Source organism: Lutzomyia longipalpis, chromosome 1 (assembly GCF_024334085.1).
Source record: "Lutzomyia longipalpis isolate SR_M1_2022 chromosome 1, ASM2433408v1".
NCBI lineage: Eukaryota > Metazoa > Arthropoda > Insecta > Diptera > Psychodidae > Lutzomyia > Lutzomyia longipalpis.
This window is the reverse complement of record NC_074707.1, coordinates 45532852-45553065: the sequence shown is the minus strand read 5'-3', so window position 1 is coordinate 45553065 and position 20214 is coordinate 45532852. Positions and strand designations below refer to the sequence as shown.

At 37.1% G+C, this 20214-nt stretch overlaps 5 protein-coding genes and 1 long non-coding RNA gene across 8 annotated transcripts in view; 5 read left to right on the top strand and 1 right to left on the bottom strand.

Annotated features, from left to right (window-relative positions):
* Nucleotides 1–1029: 1029 nt before the first annotated feature.
* LOC129787767 (cilia- and flagella-associated protein 206-like) lies at nucleotides 1030–3034 on the top strand. Its single transcript, XM_055823528.1, has 2 exons — nucleotides 1030–1895; nucleotides 1955–3034. Exons 1-2 carry the CDS (start codon nucleotides 1262–1264, stop codon nucleotides 3007–3009), a joined length of 1689 nt encoding a protein of 562 aa, XP_055679503.1. The 5' UTR covers nucleotides 1030–1261; the 3' UTR covers nucleotides 3010–3034.
* A 130-nt stretch (nucleotides 3035–3164) lies between these two features.
* On the top strand, nucleotides 3165–5213 carry LOC129787765 (exonuclease 1). The gene is made up of 2 exons (XM_055823527.1): nucleotides 3165–4095; nucleotides 4164–5213. Exons 1-2 carry the CDS (start codon nucleotides 3205–3207, stop codon nucleotides 5130–5132), a joined length of 1860 nt encoding a protein of 619 aa, XP_055679502.1. The 5' UTR covers nucleotides 3165–3204; the 3' UTR covers nucleotides 5133–5213.
* Nucleotides 5133–6534, bottom strand: LOC129787768 (RNA pseudouridylate synthase domain-containing protein 1-like). The gene is made up of 3 exons (XM_055823529.1): nucleotides 6130–6534; nucleotides 5409–6062; nucleotides 5133–5338 (listed from the first exon to the last, which is right to left on the bottom strand). Exons 1-3 carry the CDS (start codon nucleotides 6313–6315, stop codon nucleotides 5300–5302), a joined length of 879 nt encoding a protein of 292 aa, XP_055679504.1. The 5' UTR covers nucleotides 6316–6534; the 3' UTR covers nucleotides 5133–5299.
* Nucleotides 6535–6568: 34 nt separating this feature from the next.
* LOC129787769 (uncharacterized) lies at nucleotides 6569–7033 on the top strand. Its single transcript, XR_008750261.1, has 2 exons — nucleotides 6569–6744; nucleotides 6821–7033. It is a non-coding gene; the product is annotated as an uncharacterized LOC129787769 (long non-coding RNA).
* A 193-nt stretch (nucleotides 7034–7226) lies between these two features.
* On the top strand, nucleotides 7227–10531 carry LOC129787764 (phosphoglycerate mutase 2-like). 2 transcript variants are annotated; one of them, XM_055823525.1, is made up of 5 exons: nucleotides 7227–7422; nucleotides 7891–8103; nucleotides 9259–9472; nucleotides 9585–10082; nucleotides 10159–10531. In XM_055823525.1, exons 3-5 carry the CDS (start codon nucleotides 9367–9369, stop codon nucleotides 10320–10322), a joined length of 768 nt encoding a protein of 255 aa, XP_055679500.1. In that variant the 5' UTR covers nucleotides 7227–7422; nucleotides 7891–8103; nucleotides 9259–9366; the 3' UTR covers nucleotides 10323–10531. The 2 variants fall into 2 exon arrangements, with proteins under 2 accessions (XP_055679500.1, XP_055679501.1); XM_055823526.1 differs by lacking the exon at nucleotides 7891–8103.
* Nucleotides 10532–11337: 806 nt separating this feature from the next.
* Nucleotides 11338–20214, top strand: part of LOC129787762 (alpha-1,6-mannosyl-glycoprotein 2-beta-N-acetylglucosaminyltransferase) — a 36680-nt gene continuing 27803 nt past the window's right edge. The window contains exon 1 of one of the 2 annotated variants that reach the window (XM_055823523.1): nucleotides 11338–11705. The gene's annotated coding sequence lies outside the window, so the exon portion shown is untranslated. The remainder of the gene's footprint in view (nucleotides 11706–20214) is intronic. The other variant, XM_055823524.1, reaches the window with a different exon arrangement.

The window sequence follows — 20214 nt, the reverse complement described above, 5'->3', positions numbered from 1 at the left end:
TTTTTTTGGCGATTCTTTATCCTTTTTTGATGCCCTACAAGACTGGGTAGGTTAAAATTGTTTTCTGCGTTTCCTTCAATTAGGTACTTTGCCCATACTGGCTGCATGACTTCCTTTCCAAAAAGTGCTATAATTTAACAATTTCATCATTTTTTTTTATTCAGAAAAAATCATATTTTTGCGCTATTGACTACAAAATATAAAATCCAGAATATTTGCCAAATTCGTATTAGATATTCTAAAAATATTCTCAAAAAAGTGCCCTACGCTGTTCCATCCCGAGAGCCCTCTTTTACTCCCCTTTTCTCCTTTAATTAATGAGAATTGCAACAAAAACAAAGCAAAAAGAATTAATGATAGATTAAATTTTAATGATTTTCCATCAGTATAAATTAGTTGGTGTTCCACTTCGTGGCCAACACCAAGTATTTCTTTCAGTGATCCATTTCACCCCTTTTGTTTTTTTTTACCCCACTTGAGATTTTATGCCTTTTTGTTCATTTTTTCTGCTTTTTATGTTGTAAAATCAACAAAATATTATGCAGAGAAGTTTACTTTCCAAGAGGATCATCTAAAATTAGATATAAATTGCCCCTCATGTCTGTGAAGTAACAAATCCATTCGCGTAACCCCTTCAACCCTCCTCATCGCGTGATTTACTTGTTTCGATCCCTTCGTCCCTTTCCATATTTCCGTTCAGGTTTATCGAATTTCCATTTTTCATGCCACCTGTTAAAAGATAATTTATCATTTCTGCACGAATCATCCTCATCGAGCCCTCACGCGAAACAGGCTGCCCTGAAGAGGAGAGAGTCTCCTTCATGTTTTTCGAGGTGAAAGTTCAGACTCTGAAAAGTAATTAATTTTTTTGCTCATTTGCAAAGAAGAAAGTAGGGCACTTGTTGCACCAGCTCAGGAAGTCAATTGCCCTGTAATTTATATCCTTTACCCGCAAGTTATTTAGCGTCCTTTTCAGGAAGTTTTTTTATGTGAGAGGGAGTTGAGGAAATGAAGAGCGCGCGGAAGGCGCGGAAGCGAGTTGTTTGTGTTGTGCAAATGGGCTGCGGTGGTGGATTGCGTGATGAGAAATTCAAGGATATTGACGATGGGGTGGAATTCCGGTGTCTCTGCTCTCAAGGATTTGGGGTGGAGGGAGGTGCATTGATTGGAAAAGAAGAAACGAGGAAGCAACGTCAGGAAGATCGATTTCCTGTCTTTATAGCGACGAATGTATTGGTTGAATAAACAAATTTATTAGCAAATGATGTGGGTGGGTTGTTTCTGCTTCTGGTTGATCAATACCCCCAACGGAAAGATTCAGTTGTTCCGGAGAGTTTTCCACGAGAGGATGGCCAGAGAAATTCTCGAGGAGTGTGTGAGACAGGATGTGCTGGTTGATGAGGACTTTGTGGCCTTCTATGTGGCTCATTTGCCCGAAGAGACGCAGGAAATTGGTCGGATTGTGAACTTCCTGGCGGACAAGAAGCGTCCAGCATTGATCACACTAAAGATGCAATTCTATCTGTCTGAGAATCCCGCTTCAGTGGAGAAGATTAAGCAAAAGTATCGAGAGAATCTCAAGCAGAAGACGGCTAAACTCTCACGGGAGATCCTCGAAGGGCTCCCAAAAACAAAGGAAGAGCGCAGGAAGTTTCTGCGTAGGATTGTGGTGGATCTCGTTGTGAACAGCAACATTGGGAGTCCGGCAAATGAGAGAGTCCTGGAAGAGACTGAAGCTGCTCTCAAGAGCGTCATAGCTGAGAGTGATGTCGTCACATTTTCCAGCCTCAGGCGAGTGGACAAAGTCCGTACGCTGGATGATCTCCGGAGGATTGTTTGTGGTATTCGGGTCTTCAATAATGATGCTGGACACTGTGGCGAGGGCATTGTCAACTGTAAGATCACCGGGAATTCATTTTTTATTTATTTTTCATCAATTTCTTCCTTCCTGTAGTGGCTGAGATTGTTGAGAAATCTCTGGAAGCAACAATAAATCTTCTCACAGCTTCCCTGGAGCAATGCAAGAAGAGAAGCTCCCTGTATGGCTCCTTCTTGGCTTCATGTCTCACAGGGAAGGGCATCAAACTCCCAGCTTCCTGCTCAGAGGAACTCTTTGAGATTTTCAAGGAAATTGGAATCTTGTGCATTCAGCATGAGAACTTTGTCAGTTCTCTCAATTCCGTCGCTTTGTCTTTCAAATTTGACGTCTTCCGCACACTGGATAGCTTCCGGACACTCCTTAAGAGTATTCATGAGAAAGTTAAATATCGCGCTGCAATTCCCACCGATGAGATTTATCCAAAATTCAAGGATTTAGGTGTTCTGTGGCAGGAACTTCAGGATTGCGTCTATGTCCTGTCAGAATTGAATCTCATGAATGACAATCTTGCTTTCTTTGCTGATCGAACCAGTAGCTATGATGACATTGTGGCAGGGATGCCTCCAAAAGATTCCGGAACAGATAAAACAGACAACTCAGAAAAGGAATCAGAAGAGAAGATTGAAAAAATTGCAATTCCTGGCTATTTGAAGGACGTAAAAGCCATTGAGGAAGCTCCTGGAGAGAAAATTGCTTTCTCCAGCTTCTGCCCATGGGCACTTGCTCATGGAATCCTTCTTCTGGGCAATAAATTTCTGGGATTTGCAGAATTTAATGAATCTCGTTGCTTCACATTCTATTCCAAGGAGTTTTCCTGGGCTTTTCTGACTAAAATTGCACCCACAGAGAGGAAAATCATCAAGGAGTGCACATCCCGGCCAGAACTGAAGATTCTCCTGGAAAATCAAACGAATGACAAACCGGCGGAGGAGATTCTGGTCAAGAGTGTAAAAGTTGATCAGGAAATCCAAACAGAACTCCATCCAATTCCTCCCTTCTTCGACAGGAGCCACTCCCCTCTGCGCACGGATAAGAAGTTAAGGTGCCATTCCACACAGACTCTCCGGGAGTCCTGCACGCAGACAATTGAGGTTCAAGATAAGAAAATTCAGACAAATTCCAGGAAATAAATTAAAAATCATCTTCTTTAATAAAGAATTTCTTTTATTTTACTTAAAATCATTTTAATTTGATTATTTCTGAGAAAATACAAGAAAAGGGAGGAAAATCGAAGAAAATTGATGCAACATAACCTCACATAAAATTTTGGCGCCAATTTTCTTATCAAAAGTGAGGTTATGTCGATGTGAAAAGGTTTGGCAACAATGGGAATCACCGGACTTATTCCCTTCCTAGAGAAGTCATCGCGCCCCCTAAGCTTGCGCGAGATACGCAATACAACAGTGGCTGTGGACACATACTGCCTCCTGCACAAAGGAACTTACGCGTGTGCTGAGAAACTAGCTCGAGATGAGGAGACAACAGTTCACATCCAGTACGTAATGAAGTACGTTCGGATGCTGCTGCAGTACAAGATTAAGCCAATTATGGTCTTCGACGGGAGGCATCTGCCTGCAAAGGCACTCACAGAGACACGGAGACGCGAATCCCGGAAACAGGCACGAGTCCTTGCTGGGAATCTTCTGCGTGCTGGAAAAGTCGATGAAGCACGGAGTCAGTTCCGTCGATGTGTGGACATTACGCACGATATGGCACTACAAGTGATAAGGGAGTGTAGAAAGCTGGGTGTGGATTCCATTGTGGCTCCGTATGAGGCTGATGCGCAGCTGGCATTCTTCAATCTATCCGGAATAGCTGATTACGTTGTGACAGAAGATTCAGATTTGCTCCTCTTCGGCTGCTCCCGGGTGCTCTTTAAGCTCGATCTAGCTGGCAATGGATTGCTCGTGGATGCTAGCAAAATCCACATCTCCATGGGATGCCGGCTGGAGAAGTATACGTTTGACAAGTTCCGGAATATGTGTATTCTGTCGGGATGTGACTACCTGGATTCCCTTCCGGGCATTGGATTGGCTAAAGCTTGCAAATTCTTCCTTCTCACCGAAGAGACGGATCTCAGGCGAGCACTTCCGCGTGTTCCTTCGTACTTGAAGATGAAGAATCTGACTGTTCCTCCGGAATACATTGAGGATTTCATTGCTGCTGCTGCGACGTTCAAGCATATGTGGGTATTTGATCCCACCACCAGGCAAATGGTAAGAAGCTCCCTGGAGAGACAAGAAATCTGAGATTTCTGTCATTTTGTATAATTTTTCTTGTCCAGGTTCGCCTCACGGATCCAGAAGACACTGCCATGGAATCCCTGAAGAATGCTGGTGAGAAGTTGGATGAGAAAACCGCCTTCCAACTGGCTCTGGGGAATTTGGATCCCTTCACATTGAAACCAGTGGACAACTGGGATCCAGATGCTGAAGATTTAGGGAAGAATTTCAGTATCTGGCGCAAGAAATTTGTCTTCCCGTCGCCAAAACGAAAACCCCGCAATGTTGAGATTCTCAAGGCTAAGAATCACTTCCTCGGGGATGAGAAGCATCCTGTAGATTTGGCCACAATCTACCTAACTGATGAGACAATGGAGAAATCTCCAGCAAAGAGTCCTGAGAAATCACCCTTAAAACAAATTTTCTCACCACCACAGGAGCTATTGAAACGAAATCCCTTCCGGAAGAGCCTGGAAAATTCCTCAGAAGCTCCTCCTGAAAGTATGGAAGTGTCAATTTCACCTTCCTACGTGTCCAGTGTGGCCAAGGCATCGAGTTCTGATTCAGAATCAGGACAGGAAGCATCCCAGGGCCCGCGGAAGTTGAGTAAATTCTGCCGAACTGTTCTCAATCAACAACAAAACGTTGTGAGTCGCTTTTGGGGCACTCAAGCCAGTCAGGATGGTCAGAATAGCACCCAGGATACTGAAATTCGGTGTAGGAATGAGAAAACCCCCAAAAAGTCTCCTATGGCGCCACATCTCCGTGAGATTTATGGCGAAGAAGCCATTGCATCAGCTGTGAAGCAGAATCTCTTATTATTGTTTGAGAATGATGAAAATTGCCAACAACTTCCGGAAGTAGCCAAGTCTCCGGAAGCTATAAAATCTCCACCACGGAAGCAACCACGAGTGGAAGTGGCAAAATGCCGTGCATCTGGACTACGGAAGCCCCAGCAGAGCACCCCAAAAGGTGAATCAAAGAAGATGGTCCAGAGTACGTTGAGTAAATTTGGTTTTCACCGGAAGTAGTTGAGATGACAATGTGAATTTAATGTGGAAGAACATTCATGCAATTAAATACAATTTTAACACACTTTGGTGGTGCACTCACAGCTTCGAGATTTTGTGGGCAGGGTGGGGAGCAATTGGGAGAAAAGAAGGATCCACTTGATACTTTCTGCACTTTCAGTTTACATTCAGAATGTCTCCAGTGAGTCTAGCTTTTCCAGGGCATCCTGTTGCGGGGAAGAAAAAGTGAGGTTAGAAATCCATCAAAGGGCAGGAAGAAAGAGAAAAGGGATTAACCTGCAAGTGAAGGAAAGAATCCTTGATCCTCCAGCGTTCGCTGAACTTCTCTCCTGCATAGGGATCATCAGTCTCCACCCAGAGGCGCTCCACATCGCTCTCCGCCCGTAGCCTTAGCAGCTGAATCATGAGGGTTTCATTGAATGGATGCCGGAGTTCATCGTAGAGCGTATCCCCAACAAGGGGATGCCCAATTTCCTTGAGATGCACCCTGAACTGATGCTTCCTGTCGCCACGGTAGGACTTGAGGACAACCTTGCTGGCAAATTCCCCATCGAGGTAGCCGGTTTCGACGAGAATCACCTGCGTGGTGCATTCACAAGGACTGTAGCAGTGCTCCCAATCCGTTGATGTGCACATCCGCACCACTGGTGTCTTGAAGCGCAAATCTCTCCCAATTGGGGCATCAATGCGAATCTCCGGCTGCTCCATTAGCCCCCGTACAATAGCCACGTAGTACGTGTGGAGTCTCCGTCGTGGATGAGTAGCTGTGAGGGTGCTCTTGAGGGCCAGAGCTGCCTTCTTGTTCACTGCAATGGGATACAACCCACTGAAGCCTCCATCAGCTTGAAAGCATCGCCGGAAGACGCCTCGCTGCGTCTCCCTGTCAGCCACACCGCCAAATTGATCGTGCAAACATTCCCAGAGAACAACCTGCAAAGGCAACATGCCAACTTAGTAGCTCAGTGGGGCCCCAAAGTGCCCAGAAAAAGGCTCAAACCTCCTTGACGTCCGGCGGTTTGAACACAGCAACGAAGTTTTCACTGCGAAAAACTACCTCCAACGGCGGATAATCCACACTCATGGGCACAAGGATACAAGAGACAGTCTTACTGATTTTTTCTATTAACAATTCAAGGAACGTACTACCTAAAATCTGGAGAAAACTATCGAAATAAAAAAGCATGTTTAGTGGTGGAAAACAGCGGGGTCTAACGGAAGCTTTTTAACCCATTCATGTCTTTCATTGATGTGAATTTATATCAATTATTTGTCTCTAATTTTGTTCTTTTGCTAATCTAACAAACTTCTGACTTTCTTTACAAAATATTCTATGTAAAATTACATTTAATTAATAAATTATTTAAAGAAAACGAAGAAAATCATAAAAAATAATGAAAAATCCCTAGATGAGTCGCGAAAGGGTTAACGAGTGTCAGAACTGTCAAAAAATTGTCAGAGGAGTGCGTGATTTTCTTCTTCGTGCGAAAAAAGGCAATTTTCCAGCAAAATCATGATTTCCTCGCGACTTTTGGGTGTTGTGGCCAGGAATGCCATTCAGCAGCGATCAATTTCCGTCGTGGCAGGACCCCCACGTGTCAGGATGTCCAAGGCAGTGAGTATTTTTCTTATCCCTACGTGGGTTACGTAAGAAAAACAGGTGAGAATTCTCATTCTTATCCCCATTCCAGGAACATTTCATCCTCACCTCCATCCTCATGGGGAGCCTCGTGACCATTCCCGGCTGGGTTTTGGTGCACATCAGAGAGTACCGAGGAATTAAGTAAAATCAAAGATTAGGAAGGAATATTAGCGGCTTGAAGGGAGTTTCCGGAGGATGAGCTTTCTGTAGTCTCCCTGTAAATGTCGAGAGTAATAAAATTCATGTAAATGTGTAAGGAAAATCTCATGTTTTTCTTTTTTTTGTGAGAAAAATTGGTTTTCTCAATTTCCATGAAAAATCTTTCCCCCATAAGGAATGTCCGGGAATGTCGATGAATCTTTGAAGAGTAATATGGAACATGTCAGTAGGAAAATGAACAACATCAGATACGTCGTAGGAATTTCCACAGTCCAAATTCCCACAAAATACCAACAATCTTTTAGTGGGTTGTATACTTTGAGAAATATTCTTTCTTGAGAGACGAAAAAATCAACTTTTTGTACCAAAAAAACCATGATTATCTCCGAATTTTTTGTGGCAAAAAGAAAAATAAATGTGTGGAGTGAGTATTTTGCGAATTTCCGTGCTATTCGTGTAAATTGAAGGCTGTAGAAAGGAGACGCGAGAAAGGTGAGAATAAAAAAAGTTTGTTTATGTTGAGACGACTTTTGTTTACGCGATCTTCATGGTGGGCTCTCCCCCCGTCCTTCTCCAGCTTCCCACGCTCTGGAGACGCGCTTATGGATTAAATAATAACATATCTCCAAACTATGTGAGCGGAACAATGAAAATGCGCATTGGAATTCTATTTGAATTAGCATTAAATTGGGAGAGAAGGCGGGGCGCGCAATTGTTCCGTCGTCCAAACTCTCTGTTTGTTCTGTATAAAATGCCTCTGATATCAATATTTTTTATCTATTAGTCCCCATATAATTGGGTAAATAGCCCCCACTGAGCATCAGTGTGCACATTTGCTGGCCAAGGAAGAGTATTAATTTCCTCCAATTTGCATTTTACACTTTGTGCAAATTTTCCCGCCAAAAATTGCAAAATTCTCAACATTTGCATTCTCTTTCTCGGGACCATCCACCTGTCCAGGAAGTTCTAAGCTTCTGTAGCTGGAAATTGAAGTGAATTCAATTCAAAAATACACCCAAAAAAGGAAGATTTTCATTGTGTGCTCCTTCAGTGAGGAAATTCTCTTTATTCTCCACTAATCTCGCATCATCTTCGCGGTATATTGTGTTGCATTCGTTCACCTTTGGGGATTATGGAATTCCTGAACATTGCAGCATAAGCCAGCATAGAGAGGTTTGTATTTTTTATGTGGTTTCTTTTAACCAAATTAACTTGGTTTTTTTTCACAATACACTCACACACACAGCAATATATCCACAGAAGGTCATGCACATCTTATCTCCATATTAATTACTTTTTCCTTGAAATATCTTCAATTGGATTAAAAGGGGATTCATTTTTTTGTTTGTAGATGATACTCCCTCTTCTTCCTCCTCCTCTTACATGGTACAGATAGTGAATTTTCTCTGCTTCATTATCATTCTGTTGAAAATTTTTATTTAGCATTAATTACGAGCGATAAAAAGAATTAAATTTGGGGTGAATGTGCGACACACGGCAGCTTTTTTTGTCTTTTTAGATAAAATGTAAGAGTTCTAGAACGTTTGGTTTTGGAGATTTTTTGGTTTGATTTAGGTGGTTAGTTGAATTTATCTGTTTTGCAATTAAAATTCTGAAAATAGAATGCTAACAAATGCTCGCTGTAACGTTTTGAACCTCTTTGTAGAGTCTTCCTCAGGTCTTTAATTTCAATTTAGAACATTGCCTTAGTCTCCCATACAAAAATATTCACAGAATCTTTTTTAAAAAACAATCTTTCAAGAGGTTTTTATGACGCATTTTCTACTCTATTTTCCAATTAATCTTCTATTTAATAAATTTTGAAATTCAAACAATGCATGGCACATGAACGAAGCTTGAAAATCAAATATTAAATACGGCTTATCCTAGACCCAGATCACTCACAGATCAATAAAATGATCTTTAAGTGAAATATTTGGGCAATTGCTCTTCACAGAATTTACGACAAATTTTCTTGGAATTCAACGAATTAAAATATAAAGAAGAAAAAAAATTGGTTGTAGATTTTTTGTTGTTGTGTGAAAGCACGTGATTGCCAGTCTTGTTTAAATCTCTGTTTGCTCATTAAACAAAACAACATAAAAAAATGATAAACATATCCAAAGTATTATCTCATTGCTGTTTATAAAATGAAAATATTGGATGTGTATCCCACAGTGGGATTTTGTCCCAATCTTCTCAAACATTTTGCTAGTAAAGTGAGTCTTGCTTCTCAGCTGTAAGAATTCTTTTCTATCAATTTTTGTGCGAATTTTATTGAGAAGTCAAATTTTTTATAATAAATTTTATTTCTTTTCTTTCATGCAGAACGTTCTTTTGCTTGAAGGATTGGAACTTGCTGCCCTGAGAAAGTTCTCTTAAACATTTTGAGAAGCCAGAAAATCTTGAAAAGAATCAGCAGAAGGCAAAAAGAAAATGATCAGTGCGCCTTATCGTGTGGTTTTCGTTCGTCATGGTGAAAGTGAGTGGAATAGCTTGAATCTCTTCTGTGGCTGGCACGATGCCGAGCTGAGTGATAAAGGCGAGTTTTGCTTTCTTTCTTTCTATTCTTGATATGATTTTTTTTGCATTGACCCCCAATCTAAAGAGAGTGTACACATTTTATTTAAAATATTAAAAAAAAAAAAAAACAGGCAAATGGGATGCAGTGAATATTTCAGCAAATGCTCTCAAACGATCAAACTTTACCTTTGACATTGCCTTCACGTCTGCCCTCACGAGAGCTAATCAGACACTTGAGATCATTTTGCATGAGTTGAATTGCACAAAAATTCCCATTCATCAGGCATGGAGGCTCAATGAGAGGCACTACGGGGGTCTTACGGGGTTCAATAAGCGCCAAATGGCCGATGTTTATGGGGAGGATCAGGTACAAGTTTGGCGTAGGAGCTTCGATGTGCCACCACCGAAGATTACGAGCGTCAATCCCTTCTACGAGGCAATTCGGAGTAATTTGAAATTCAGGAAAATCCCCCTGAATGATTTTCCCGACACTGAGACACTCAAGTCAACAATGACGAGGGTTATCCCCTACTGGGAGGACTCAATTATACCGGAAATTCGTCAAGGGAAACGTGTCCTGATTGTAGCTCATGGTACAAGCCTTCGGGGACTTGTGAAGCACATTGAATGTAAATTATTAATTTTTATTCTTTGCCTCTCTAAATTATTATAAACTGAGATTCTTCCTTTGATTTTTTTTGCCAGCTCTGAGTGAATCTGAAATCATGAAGTTCAACCTACCAAACAGCATTCCCTTCTACTATGATCTCGATGAGAGCATGAAGCCCGTGGGTAAGATCAAGTTTCTCGCAGACGATAAGACCGTCCTCAGTGCAATGAGTAAGGTGGCATCCCTTGACAGTAAATAAAACATATGCGCGCGATTTTTTTTATGCTTTTTATGCCAATTTAATGGATAAAATATAATTCAGGTAAAACTTTATCTTCGTAAGATTGCCAGTACAAAAAAATCCTTGTTGGAATGTTTAATTGTTTTTATCGAATATAAAATAATATTGTTAAGATTTTGTAATTTGTAAAATGAAAATAAAAATTTCGATACATGTTGCATGTAAAATTTATTGCTGACATCATTTCCTAATATTCCAAATTTCAAATCTAGTCAGTCAGTAGGAACAATTCAAAGCAAGAAAGAAATAGCACTTTGTTAATATTTTAAAAAAAATCTCAAAATGGAGACGATCGATAATACAATTGCAGAAAAAATCTCGAGAATGCGAGGAGAGAAGGAGGGATTCATGGAGGAGTGCTCCAGGAGGAGCTGGGAAAAGCTCATCTCATGGAGAGATGTAAGTAAAAAAAATCCATCATTTTTTTTGCTAATTTTCTTTTTTTTTCTTTGCAGTCAAGGTCGTCTTGCGTGGTGCCGTGTCATTTGGGGAAGTGTCATTCGGGTACCTGCTGAAATTCGGTTACTTTGGGGAACACAAAAGTTATTGAAATACATATCAGAGCAATGGATCGAGAACACAAAAATGCCGACAACAATTTGGAACCACAAGACGAACAACGAAGCATGGAACGGACAACTTAACGAGGCAACACCAAAAACTCCCAACATATATTTATTTACAAAAATTTTAAAAGAAAACGCGAACGATACAACGTTTAAATTAAGACAAAGGGAAATGGGAATCCCTACTAACACGGGGCTGCCTACCTGCGATTTCTTTTTGACCCTACACTTTCCCAAAGTACAGGAATTTAATTTAATTAAATTTTCCCGCCGTAACAGCTACAAGAAAATTTTAAAAATCAATTTTTCCGTTTGTTAGTTCCCCGTGCTGGCTGCATGAGCAATTCGCGCAATGTACAAAACGCCAACAACTAAGGGAGTCGACGGTGCGTTGTGACAGTTTCAGTTGCTTTCGACAGTTCGTGGTGAACGGACGGATTCTGTGGAAGGAAAATATGGAAAATATTGATTAAATATCTCCCAAAAAGTGATTTATTCAATGAAAATGACACTTCCTGCGGATTCCCTGTGATCCCTGAGATTGCAAACTACTCATCCCGGTGCACAGTGTTGTGTGTTCTCTGGGTATTTGTGGGGAGAAAAATGTGGGTAGATCCGGACAGTTGGGGTCCCACGGTGTAAACAAGTGCGCTCTCCTGGCTGGAGGACACGAAGAAAAAAGAGAAGCCCATAAGCGTGTAGAGAAAAACAAGATGATTATCACCTCTCACCAGATCGTGACTCATTATCGCAATGTGTCAATCACAAATGGAAGGTAATTAGTCCCACAATTTCACCTGCTTATCCCATCCATCCATCCTCTTCAGTGCCATCGATTTTCTTCCGGACACACACACATACCTTTTCTCCTGATTCACCCACTTGATTTGCGGAGATGTTGCGGGGGTACCCCCCAGGAAGAATTTGCAGCAGAAGCAGCATGAAAAAACGCGTGGGCGTCACGAGACAAAAAAAGAGGGGGACCCATTTAGGCAGAGCTTTTAGAGCTCTTCATTAGCACGCTCTCGATTGCTCGCTATCTGGAGGCCTCTCTGTGTGTGTCTCGGCATAAGAAGTCCACAAGAAATTGCGTTTATTCAATTAGACACATCGCTAATTTCTTCTCTTCCGCTCCACTCTCTGTAAACTCTCCAAATTCTCTCTTTGGAGAGACAGCTCACCTCCCATACCAAAAGCATTTCGCTTTTAGCATGAGGAGGTGAACCTGCTAATTCCTTTGCCAAATCCATCAGGCAAGCAGGAGGCTCTCTGCAGAGCTAAGAGATCGTGAAGGCCACAAGATTGCCTCATTTTCTATATACATCCATCTCTGACCCAAAACTAATTCAGAGATGATTTTACTCTGTATACTGAATCGAAATAATATTGACGGGGAATTCACTTTCACGCTCAGACTCTGAGACGGTGAGACAGCATGGCTCGGTAAGAAAATTGCAGACACGAGGCAAGAGAGAGAGAGATAAAGCGTGGAATGAAAAGTAAAATTTATAAAAAGACGCAAAGCAGCAGGTGAAAATGTCGTTTTGCAGGAAATTCTCTCAGTTGTTGAGTTTTATTGATGAAGGTACACACAGAGAATAATTGCATCCAGGGTACATTAACTTTTGCCTTAATTACAACCACTTTTACCTATTCAGAGAAATTCTTCTTTGATTGCATTGGCAATGAGGGAATTATGTAATGACTTCTTGTTATTTATTTATCTTTCGAGGCTCTAGATGTGAGCTGTAGGACTTGATTTCATATAAGAACTTGATAAGTTTAGCAAGACAGTGAAGAGGAATAGTTTGTAAAGGAAATTTAAAAATTTTAAGGAAAAGCTAGATTTTTTGTTTAACTTTTAGGGTACTTTACTTATTGAAGAAAGAAGAAGTTAATTAAATTAATATGCTTTAGCGAAAACAGGAGGTGCGAGGATGATTAAATAAACTATTAAACAATTAATTGCGCATAAAATAATCCGAAAGGTAATTAAATTCATTTCCTCCATCATCCCTTGTTATTCTTCTTCATTCTCTCCCACAAAATAAAATCTCTTTCCTTTGTCTTTCTTCTCATATACAAATAATTATTAATTCAATGCATGTATTTAAAATCCATTTAAACTAATTTGCATTATCAGAGAACAAAAATTCCAACTAGAAGAATTCTTTATAATTTTTTTTTACCTGTGGGGGATACTAAATTCCAAATAAAAGTATTTAATAAATTGAAAAATAAATGAAAAAAAAGAACAATGTTTTAATTGAAAATAGTACATAGTTTCAAACTGTTGAGTGAGTGGGGGAGTCAGTGGCCTCTCTCAATTTATTTAGTTCAACAAGTCACTGTATTAATTTACTTTAATTAACGTGCATAGAATTTTATATTTAACTGTTTTTCCGTGCTTTATTGTTAATGTCTCGCAAAATGTTGTGGCATCCATTGAAATAAAGGAATTTTACAATGCAAAGGGAGTCATGGTTAATGATTTTTTTTCTCGACAAATCGTGTGTTTTAATTAAAATGCGTTCTCTCCGTATATTTTATCCTTTTATTTGTTTTAGTAAGTCGCTTTAATTAAAATGTTAAAGACAGGTATAATACCAGGGGAATTTTTACACGACGTTGTAATAAATAACAATGTCGAAAAAGTATACCCGGCTGGTCTACGGACATTCATTTATGTTTTTTTTTATTTTTTTTATTTTATTTTATTGTTGTTGCCTTTTATGTTTTCAGAATAATAAAAATAAAAATGTTCTTTTCCAGTAATTTATTCTTTTGGATTTCTCACGTTTAGATGTAAAAAAATAATATGTTTTTAGACAGAATCACAGCTATTGCAGCCTATAGGAATTACGCAATATATTGCCAGCCGGGTAATTGGAAGCAATTTTTTTTACAGCGTATAAAGAAAGCTTTGTGTCTTGAAGTATTCACTTTGAGGATAAAAATCAAATAACGTGTCGTTCTGCGTTAAATATTTCATCAGGCCTCATGACAAATTACAGATTAATTAATGCCTTAACCAGCTTTATGTTTCTTCAGAACTAAATTTCGAAAATATTTGTTTTGTAATTAATTAAAATTATATCAACAATGACACAATAAAAATCATTTGCAAAGATTAATAATTAATTTCTCTACCTATTGTTTGAAAATTATTATGTGTCTTTGTTATAAGATTCGATATAATTACTTTAATGTATTTATTAATAAATATACATAATTCCATCAAATTATGTTACATGGGAATATTTTTTTTACTTGTTGTGAAAGATGGAAAATTGTTCTTCTCCCGCTTAAAGCTTTTGCAATTCAATTGTGACGAATGGAAAATTATTTTATTAATTCAACCATGTTGCGATTATCACAATGACCTTGAATTAAAGAAAATTTATTGTGTGGAAATAACATTTTATTTCCGTTTAAACCAGTATAATCTTGAAAAAACTTTTTAAACGCCCTGTCTTGTTGATAATCCTCAATTATTATTATTTCAATAATTTAATAATTGTTTACATCTGGCTTTTTGTTATTGATATTTTCAATATTATTGCATTTTTTCCTCAAACGGCCCTCGAGCAAATTCAATTGTTCCACTCAAATGAGCAATAAAGCTTTTCTCAAGATTTTTATGTGGTTTTCCCGGGGTGGTTTTCATGCACTTTGATTGCAATGTCGTGGAAAATGTTATTGATCTGTGTTCTTGAAAATATGCTATGTTTTTGCTTTGGAATGTAGGAAATTGATAAAATTCTAGCGAGTAAATAGAAGTTCTAAATTCAATTATGAAAAATTTCAATCAAGACTGTAATTAAATTTCCTTCAATCACTGTAATTTTTTTCTGTTTCAAAAAATTCTCGATAGAAGATTTTAAAATTTTAATTAATTTTTTTGTAGATTAAATACTCAAGTATTTAATATAATTTTTTAATTATAAAATAAACTATTCAATAGAGCAGATAAATCTAGGTATTAACAACAGGGTGTGGGGATGAGCTCACAAACTTTTTATGCTTGAGAAAGGCGCTTAAAATAAATAAATAAATTGTTTATATAAATAACGTGTATAAAGGGGAGATAAAACAAGGAAAGTATGTGTAGTAAATTCACCATTATTTAAATATTAAAATCCTCCCGCATCGGTAGTTTAAAATAAACATACAAGAGTACAAAGAATATTGTACCTGAGAGTGCGTGGCACGTAATATAATGAGGAAAAGCCATGTTTTTTCACATATATCGGCAAAATAAACATTATTTTTGGGTGAATATTTGTTCACAAAAACGACGAGAGAGATAAAATACCAATTATCAATTTACATAACGAATTATGGTCTATTTGAGATAACATGAAATAACGTAGATATGGCGGTTTATTTTTTTCTACAAACTATCTCTGATTGTTTCTGATTGGGGAAGGGGAAATTAGTAATAAATTCTGACGGAAAATGTTTGGCAATACATTTTCCACATTTTCGGCAAACGATATGTTTATAAAGTAAATAATAATATGAAAAAGCACATAACTGTTATGTACAATTTCATTATATTTTCGCAAAATAATTTATTTATAAATATTCTTCGTGGAATTATTGATAAATGTTGTTGTTTGACACACTTTTAAAAACAAGCTAAAATGCATTGTTGCAATTCTCACAAAATAGTTTAGAATATGTATCGCGCTGTGTGTCTAAATCAACACGCAATGTAAACCAAGTTTAAATTAAACTAATGTATACATATAGAGAATAAAATGCATAATAATTTTAAATAACTAATTAACTTAAATTGATTTGTAAAGTGAAATTTATTGAAATGGAAGACCTCGCAACGATTGAAATTGACTCTGAAATGAAGTAAAATTAATTAATTTGAAAATCATCCTCTCGCTGTACACTACTAGTGTTTATTCTATCGAGCTATTTAACTAGATGGCTATGTGGATAGTTAATTATGTATTATGCGAATAAGGACTTTCTACCTCCGGAAATACCACAAATTCCCATCACATTATGCTGCCCCAAAAATTCTTCAACATCCCACCCACAACACTGACTGCTTCAAAATGAAAATGCATCACATTAAATTTCATTGTTTATCATTCCAACACCCCAGTCCTTGCATTTTTCATCGTATTTTACTTCATTTTCCATTCAACTGAATAAAAGTTATCTATATAGCACCAACATTGCTTATTATCTCAAGCACACCAGGGAGGAAAAAAAAATGTTCTGTGAATTTTTTTTATTCTAATAATAAATTCATTTTCATGCTCATCCTTGCGTATAAAATGCCATGAGGAACTTTTTTTTTACCTCCAGTTGCATATTAACGTTAAATTCCCATAACAAACCGGTGTGAGAAGATCATCCTCTAATACACGATATAATGCTATATAATAATAATTCGTAATAGTTCCATTGCAATGCAATTTGTTGCTCTTTCTCTCTCTTTTGCTCTCCTCTTCCACCCACTCGCATGTACATAATTTTCCCGTCTGAAGATCATGCGATTAATGTGATCATTATATCGTTCATAATATCTCCTCTAAACTATAATAATAAATTTAATAGAGCACCTTACTGATAGTTGGGGGACGACATTAAATTTTTTTTCTCTCTTGTTGCAAAATGTTCCCACGATGTTTAACATTTTAGAGAATAATATGAGAAGAACTAATAAAATTTTCCTCACATTAAATTGAAAAATTCCCGGGACAATAAAAAGAGGAAATTTATTACTTCTCGGTATTAGAATTATGGGAAGAATGTATGAATTTCTTTTCTTACAGATGTTTGTATTTTTTTAAAACTTTATTGCATATTTTTCCTTTGTTATCAAAGTATATAATTTAGCGAGATTCATGAGAAATGATTTTAATGTCAAAGAATTAACATAAAGAAATAATTACTTAGATATTTTATTTTATTTAAAATTGGTAAATTAAAATAAAAAAACAGGATTGTTAGAATGTTCTTCATGTGGAAACTGCCTCCGTCCTAATCTATTTAGTGAAAATTTTAAAAAAAAGAACAAACTCTCAAGATATGTCTCATTGTTAATGCAAAGAAAAGCCCAAAAGTATAGGTAGCATAAGTAAGTATAGAGAGGGTGTTAACATACAATGTATCCAACCCCTTTAGAATGCTTTTTCAATTTACATTTTAAACCTTTTTTGAATAAACGTGGAAGCGAAGTGCAATCCTTAAAGGATTACGTGTAGTAGAATAAACTCAATTGTCAATAATGTAATTCCTCCAAAAATATTTTCTCACTTCCCAAAATGCAAACTATTTGCATAAACACTTTACCCATTTCAACGTGATCCCCCCTCCCAACTCTTTGCTATGTTTATGTAACACTTTCATGCATTTATCCATTTGTTATGTATGTATGTATATGTATATAGCATTATTTTCCCAGTTTATTGTCCCATTGATGTTGAATGTATAATAAAAACAAGGCATAATTAAATGACAGCATCACAGAGACTTATTAACTATGTATTTTAATGTACATTTTATGTATTATCTATGCCCCCTTTGAAGACAGAGAGAAGCATCAATTGTTGAAAGATTTAGGTGGGAGATGATTTTGAGTCTAGAAAGGTATATAATTTTAAACACAAAAGCATACAATTTTGATTGATTTGAGGCAGCAATTTGTCATAATCGCGTGTAAAGTGTTTTCTCTGCATGAATTTTTGCAACAATACCTGAAAGCATAATGTTAGATGAAGATAAATCTCCGTTACGGTACATTCGATATATCATTAGTGGGAGAATCAACAAAGTTGTGTATGGTGCAAAAAAAGAGGCCTCAAAAGATCATGGATCATTCTTATTTGCACCATACACAAAATCTCTCTTATTCTCGCGCCAAATATCTCCTAAGAAAATCTCTCCTACAAAGTGACTTAACTGTTTTCTTTTACGTATTGTGTCCGTCTTGCACCATCTTTCCTCAAAGAGTTCTCGCGCCGTATGTACATACGGCGATGTAATAGCTTGACCTTAGCCGTGTATACAGTCATTGATAATGAACTTCCCTCAAAATTTACACATTTTTCTATTCAACTGAAATGCTTTTTTGTTCTTTTTTTTATTCATTACATCAATCACTCAATTGTTTGGGTTAGTTTTTTTTTGTTTGAACTTCTTGTAGGTGCTTTCCGAATGTGGAATTTACTGCTGCAACACACAACACACATATGCCGGAGTTTCTTTATTCAAACCACTTTGGTATTCAATAGATTGTTTGCATTTTTCATTAACTCTTGCATAACGATGTGTTTATTTTTCTCATGTGCGAGGCATTGACCGCAAAAAATTCTTAAATGATCCTTATGTGTCCCAATGAATGCTAATTTACTTGAATGAGGAACTTTATGCATTTTTTGTGTTTCCTTTTCTCACTTTTTAAGTCATAAAAAATGCTATAAAACATTTTTAATAAGTTATGTAAATTTCTAGGTAATTAATTTTATCGGAAATAATGAGGGTTGAAGTGAGTCATTTTGAGAAAATAATTTCTGTAACTTATAGGCTGAAGAAAGCCTTGAATATGTATGACAAAAGCTTAAAAATTTCAATTATAGAAAAATGTTTATTTAATCCAAAGAAACATTTTTGCAAGTCCTTCAAAGGAAAAATATTAATTTTTTGAATCCTTTCAAAAGTTTCAATAATAAAAGAACTTGAATTTGATTAAAATTTACTTCTCATAGCAATGGAAAGGATAAGAAGATTGAATTCTATGTTGAAAATATAGGACATGTGAATAAATAAAAAAATGCTGAGATTTTTTTAATTCAATTTTCAAAGATGTGAGAGGATATAATGTGATGAATGGATTGTATGTAGGTACAGTTCAAAGTACATTATATGTATAACGACTTTCATAAATGTAATCATCATGATCCCTTCGTCTCCTCCTTTCCTTCCGCATCGTAGAAATTCATCCATTCGTGATTTAATATTTAAATCTCATTTCCCATAGAAATTGTTGCATATTTGCTACTATGTAGTATAGGTATACTAAAAGCTCCGACCACAGCTTTTGTAATTTCATCAAATATATATCCTTCTTGTGCTTGAAAACTTTGTCACAAAATTGTCATATAGCTCTCACATTTAGGAGGAGAAAAATTAATAAAATTGATCACGCTATCCATTGTAGGATAATCACGCATTTTATGGTGCTTATAAGTACCTAGGACAAGTTAGTGAGGGGAAAAGAAAGTTTTCCTCATTAGTAAACTGTTAATTAATGAGGGTCGAACGTACCTACTTTTAATTTTCCACTTTTAATTCTCGAGGAGCATGTTCTAGGCATTTTCAGGCTCAATTAAAACGATGAAGAAGATGAATTGGGGGGTTAAGCCCCCCGTTAAGAAATAGAGAAGAGAGTCTCTATAATGTTACAATTTCCAATTCATTAATTTTGCGAGAAAATGCATGGGGAAATGAGTGGGGCGAAGGAACAAAGAGGCGGGGGGCGTGGAAGATTTATGGTGACAAATTTTCACTTTTAATCCCTGCAATGGAATTGTTATTTTATGAATGGCGTGTTTTTTTCAGTTTAATCTTCCCCTCTTTTTTGCAATTTCCACTAAAGCTTGCCTTCCAATCTCGAATGTCTCTTAAATACATTTTGTACAGAAAAACAATGTTGCACAAATGGGTGGATTTCATGTCACCGTGTGTGGGTGGTGTTTGCAAAATTATATTGTGATTTTTTATGTATTGCAAGAGATGGTTTTTTTTTATTTTATTTCCATTTTGCCCAAGAGTAAAGTGCACAGAGTGAAAATGAATTCGTTATGGAACGTTGAGTTTTCCCGTTGACTTCCATTGAGTTCCCTTCTTTTTTTTTGTTCCATATCATATGTATGTAGTTTAGAACGCAAACGAGGCACAGAAAAAACAATTGGTGGAAAAATCATTGAATATTGTGCAAGAAGTTGTTAAGCAATGTGCAAAATACTCAAGAGGATGGGACGTGTGTATGTATAGAAAAAGAAAACAACAGAATGATGAGCACAATGGAATTTCCATTTGCATTATACATAAAATTCAATTTTATTCTACCATTTTAAATATACTTGTGTTTATTTACTTGGAAGCCACACTTCCTTCTTTTCTTATATCTTTGTGTGTGTGCAACACGTCCCCATGTGAATCCCTATGGGGAGACCTCCACATGGGAAATAATACCATACCTATACCTGGTATACGAAGCTCTCCGTGTGAATTTTTAATGCAATTTACAGGGA

What these genes read in the sequence shown, in the direction of transcription:
- LOC129787767 (XM_055823528.1), top strand. Translation starts at nt 1,262, where the DNA reads ATGATGTGGGTGGGTTGTTTCTGCTTCTGGTTGATCAATACCCCCAAC. An exon ending in TGGCGAGGGCATTGTCAACT is followed by an intron (nt 1,896 to 1,954) that starts GTAAGATCACCG and finishes TCCTTCCTGTAG; the next exon opens with TGGCTGAGATTGTTGAGAAA.
- LOC129787765 (XM_055823527.1), top strand. Translation starts at nt 3,205, where the DNA reads ATGGGAATCACCGGACTTATTCCCTTCCTAGAGAAGTCATCGCGCCCC. An exon ending in ATCCCACCACCAGGCAAATG is followed by an intron (nt 4,096 to 4,163) that starts GTAAGAAGCTCC and finishes TTTCTTGTCCAG; the next exon opens with GTTCGCCTCACGGATCCAGA.
- LOC129787768 (XM_055823529.1), bottom strand. Translation starts at nt 6,315, where the DNA reads ATGCTTTTTTATTTCGATAGTTTTCTCCAGATTTTAGGTAGTACGTTC. An exon ending in AACCGCCGGACGTCAAGGAG is followed by an intron (nt 6,063 to 6,129) that starts GTTTGAGCCTTT and finishes TTGCCTTTGCAG; the next exon opens with GTTGTTCTCTGGGAATGTTT. An exon ending in ATTCTTTCCTTCACTTGCAG is followed by an intron (nt 5,339 to 5,408) that starts GTTAATCCCTTT and finishes TCCCCGCAACAG; the next exon opens with GATGCCCTGGAAAAGCTAGA.
- LOC129787764 (XM_055823526.1), top strand. Translation starts at nt 9,367, where the DNA reads ATGATCAGTGCGCCTTATCGTGTGGTTTTCGTTCGTCATGGTGAAAGT. An exon ending in TGCCGAGCTGAGTGATAAAG is followed by an intron (nt 9,473 to 9,584) that starts GCGAGTTTTGCT and finishes AAAAAAAAACAG; the next exon opens with GCAAATGGGATGCAGTGAAT. An exon ending in ACTTGTGAAGCACATTGAAT is followed by an intron (nt 10,083 to 10,158) that starts GTAAATTATTAA and finishes TTTTTTTGCCAG; the next exon opens with CTCTGAGTGAATCTGAAATC.